We start from the raw sequence: 3,066 nt of genomic DNA on the forward strand, positions 1-3,066 counted from the left end.
GTACTTAGTTCATGAGAACTAGAGTTGTCATGAACTAAGTTCTCATGAACCTTTGTGGGAAAAGTACTGCGGTGTGAATGCGCCTAATGTGAGCAAATTACTCTGAATGCTGCAACGCAGCACCTGAGATTACTTCCAAAAAGTTGTTCACGTTCTCAATTTTTTACGTTTAACGTTATATTCGTTCGGTACACACGTGTACCGAACCGAAGGGCCCGTACCGAATAATTTCAGTGCGTGTACCGTTACACCCCTATTATCTTATTATTGTGAATGATGAAGCCCCTCTGTTGCAGCTTGATGCCGGCGGTGCTGCTCGCTCTCTCAGACAGGAAGCAGCTGCTGACCAATGAGATCCTCCTGCTGAGCGCGGTCACCGCCCTGCAGCGAATCACAGAGACGCTGCCGCACTTCTTCAGCCCTTACCTCCAGGAAACCATCACACAGGTAACACACACACCTGCACGAAACCACCACAATGGTAACACACACACATATCTGCAGGAAACCACCACAAAGGTAACACACACACACCTGCAGGAGACCATCACACACACACACACACACACACACACACACACACACACACACACACACACACACACACACACACACACACGTAACACACACACACACGTAACACACACACACACTCACACACACACTCACACACAGGTGACACACACAGCTGCAGGACACCACCACACAGGTAACACACATACCTACACACCAGGGTTTCCGCTAGGATTTCTTCTTGCCGGTCAAGTGTCCGGAAATAATTCATTTTACCGGACAAATTCGAAACTTACCGATCAGTTTTCAATAATAATAATAATTGTGTAGCAGAGTTTCCGTTGGCTGGTAATGACCGGTAATGTATGCTGATGTTTAAAACTCAGTTAATTTGGCTCATTCAGTTTAGAATCGTAACAGATCGAAAAGTTCAGATTCATTTTTCAATAAATGATGCGCTTCCACAAACAAAAAACAACATTTTTACATTCAAACAAACTAGTTATAGTAGATGAAGTACATTTTTTACATTAACTTTGGATAATAACATGGGAGAAATAAACGGAACCTCTCTCCCTCTCCTGACAGCCGGTCCGTCTCATGCAGCTCACTGATCCAGTAATGAGTGACCCGACAGTGAAGAATAAACATATTTATAAGTAGTTTAGGTTGTTCCAGAGGTAGATAAAATAGCTAAGTGTGTTAGGTCTAACTTGAAGTGTGTGTTTTGCTCCGCTCACCGGTCCGTCACAGCTGGCGGAGCTGCAGGTGATCGTGCAGAGCTGCGTGTCTCCGTCAGCAGCTGATCCTGATATCTCTTTCTGCTTCAGACACGTTGCATATAGCAATTTTATTGTCTTTTTCGGACACCTTGAAAAACTGCCACACCGTGGAAGCCTTTTTGACGAGCTTCTTTTGCCGCGCACAGAGAAAAGTTTCATGTATTTTGAATCATCTTATCGGCTCTCCTGATCAGCCTTTATAGAGCGCACCGATCAAACTATTAAGAGTGAATATCGGCCTATAATGATTGGCAGCCAATCGATCGGATCATCCTTAAATATTACCAGACATTTTGACTGGCTTTTGACCACAATTTACCGTTTTTAAAATATATTTTACCAGCTTAAAACCGGTAATTACCGACTAAAGTCCGCTACACATCAACCTGAGGCAAAAGAACGCGTACCGAAGGCGTCCCGACTTTTACGTCCGCTACGTCGCCTACGCCGCCCGCCCGCCTACGAGCACACCGCAAAGACTTCAGTCAACGAGTGGCAATAACTGTCCTTACCAGCAGGCAGCGGTAGTGTGTATTCGTCATTCAAAAGGGGCAACAGCCAATCAGAGTGATTTCTTTGGCCGATGTTGAATCGGCCGCGGGAGGTGTGAAAATGTGCCGTAAAGCAACGGCGGTGCGGGACACACCAACCTGAGTAGGGCGCCGCGAGTGCCCGACTGCCTCTGAGGGCCTCTGACTCCCAAAATCGGGTAGGTGTGTCAGGACCTTAACGTAAACCCTGCTACACACAGCTGCTCACATCTGCAGATCACACATCTGCAGACTTTTTTTTTTTTTTTGTTGATGAGTTTTCTAAAGGTATATTTTCCTCTTCCTGCAGGTGTGTAGTTTGACTCGTCTGGTGGAGTCTTACTCTTCCTCCTCGTCTTCCTCGGCCGGCGCTCAGCTCTCCTCCCGTCTCTCCTCCCTCCGGGCGACCCTCGCTACCAAACTGCCCCCCCGAGTCCTGCTGCCCACCCTCACCAAGTGCTACAGCAGCATGGTTCTCGACAGACAGGTAAATATTGATAACGGAAAGATATATATTATTAATTATGTTTTAGTATTTATTAGTATGAATTATTGTGTAGTATTATTTATTTGTGTTAATAATAATAATTAATTATCGTTTATTATTAATTAATTATGTTTTGATGCTGTGTGTTTCAGGGCCAGCTTGGGGCGCTGCTGAGCATCCTGCAGGAGCACATTGGTCACATGGAGAGGGAACAGCTGAGCCACCACCAATCAGAGCTCACCTCCTTCTTCCTGTCCGCCCTCGACTTCAGAGCGCAGCACTGCCAGGTAGCAACACATTGAGGGCAAAGCCCTGGAATGGTTCATATCTGAATGATAGAACTTTCTGTGTCAGCCATGGTGACTCTGAGTTAGGGCTGGGCGATATATCGAGTTTTGAATTTATATCGATATATTTTCATGCGCGATATAGGATTACATCATATCGTATATATCGATATATATTAAAACAAGCTGCAAGTTGCTGCAAACTCCGCTGCAAACTCTCTCTGCCCCGCGGCCCGCCTCTCTGTATCTCCAAGCAGCAGCAACGGCGCCCTGCCGCCTCCCCCTCACTACCCCCTCGCCCTCACCCCCACCTCCCGACATTTGCATGAAGAAGCATGGCAGCAGCAGCGAACAATCCGGAGATAGAGGAGGAGACAGAAAGGAGAGAAGGTGATACAGAAAACGAGGATGAACTGGTTGTTAAGAAGAAAACAAACGGCTCTCTCATTTGGAGATGGTTTGGTTTT

The 3,066-nt window shown here is 46.3% G+C and overlaps 1 protein-coding gene across 1 annotated transcript; it reads left to right on the top strand.

The window, feature by feature from the left end:
• Positions 1-288: 288 nt before the first annotated feature.
• On the top strand, positions 289-2,614 carry LOC104948344 (HEAT repeat-containing protein 1-like). The gene is made up of 3 exons (XM_010774538.1): positions 289-447; positions 2,136-2,312; positions 2,465-2,614. Exons 1-3 carry the CDS (start codon positions 301-303, stop codon positions 2,612-2,614), a joined length of 474 nt encoding a protein of 157 aa, XP_010772840.1. The 5' UTR covers positions 289-300.
• Positions 2,615-3,066: the final 452 nt, after the last annotated feature.

Source organism: Notothenia coriiceps, unplaced genomic scaffold (assembly GCF_000735185.1).
Source record: "Notothenia coriiceps isolate Sejong01 unplaced genomic scaffold, NC01 NC01_scaffold00014219, whole genome shotgun sequence".
Lineage (NCBI taxonomy): Eukaryota > Metazoa > Chordata > Actinopteri > Perciformes > Nototheniidae > Notothenia > Notothenia coriiceps.

What these genes read in the sequence shown, in the direction of transcription:
- LOC104948344 (XM_010774538.1), top strand. Translation starts at nt 301, where the DNA reads ATGCCGGCGGTGCTGCTCGCTCTCTCAGACAGGAAGCAGCTGCTGACC. An exon ending in TCCAGGAAACCATCACACAG is followed by an intron (nt 448 to 2,135) that starts GTAACACACACA and finishes CTCTTCCTGCAG; the next exon opens with GTGTGTAGTTTGACTCGTCT. An exon ending in GCATGGTTCTCGACAGACAG is followed by an intron (nt 2,313 to 2,464) that starts GTAAATATTGAT and finishes TGTGTGTTTCAG; the next exon opens with GGCCAGCTTGGGGCGCTGCT.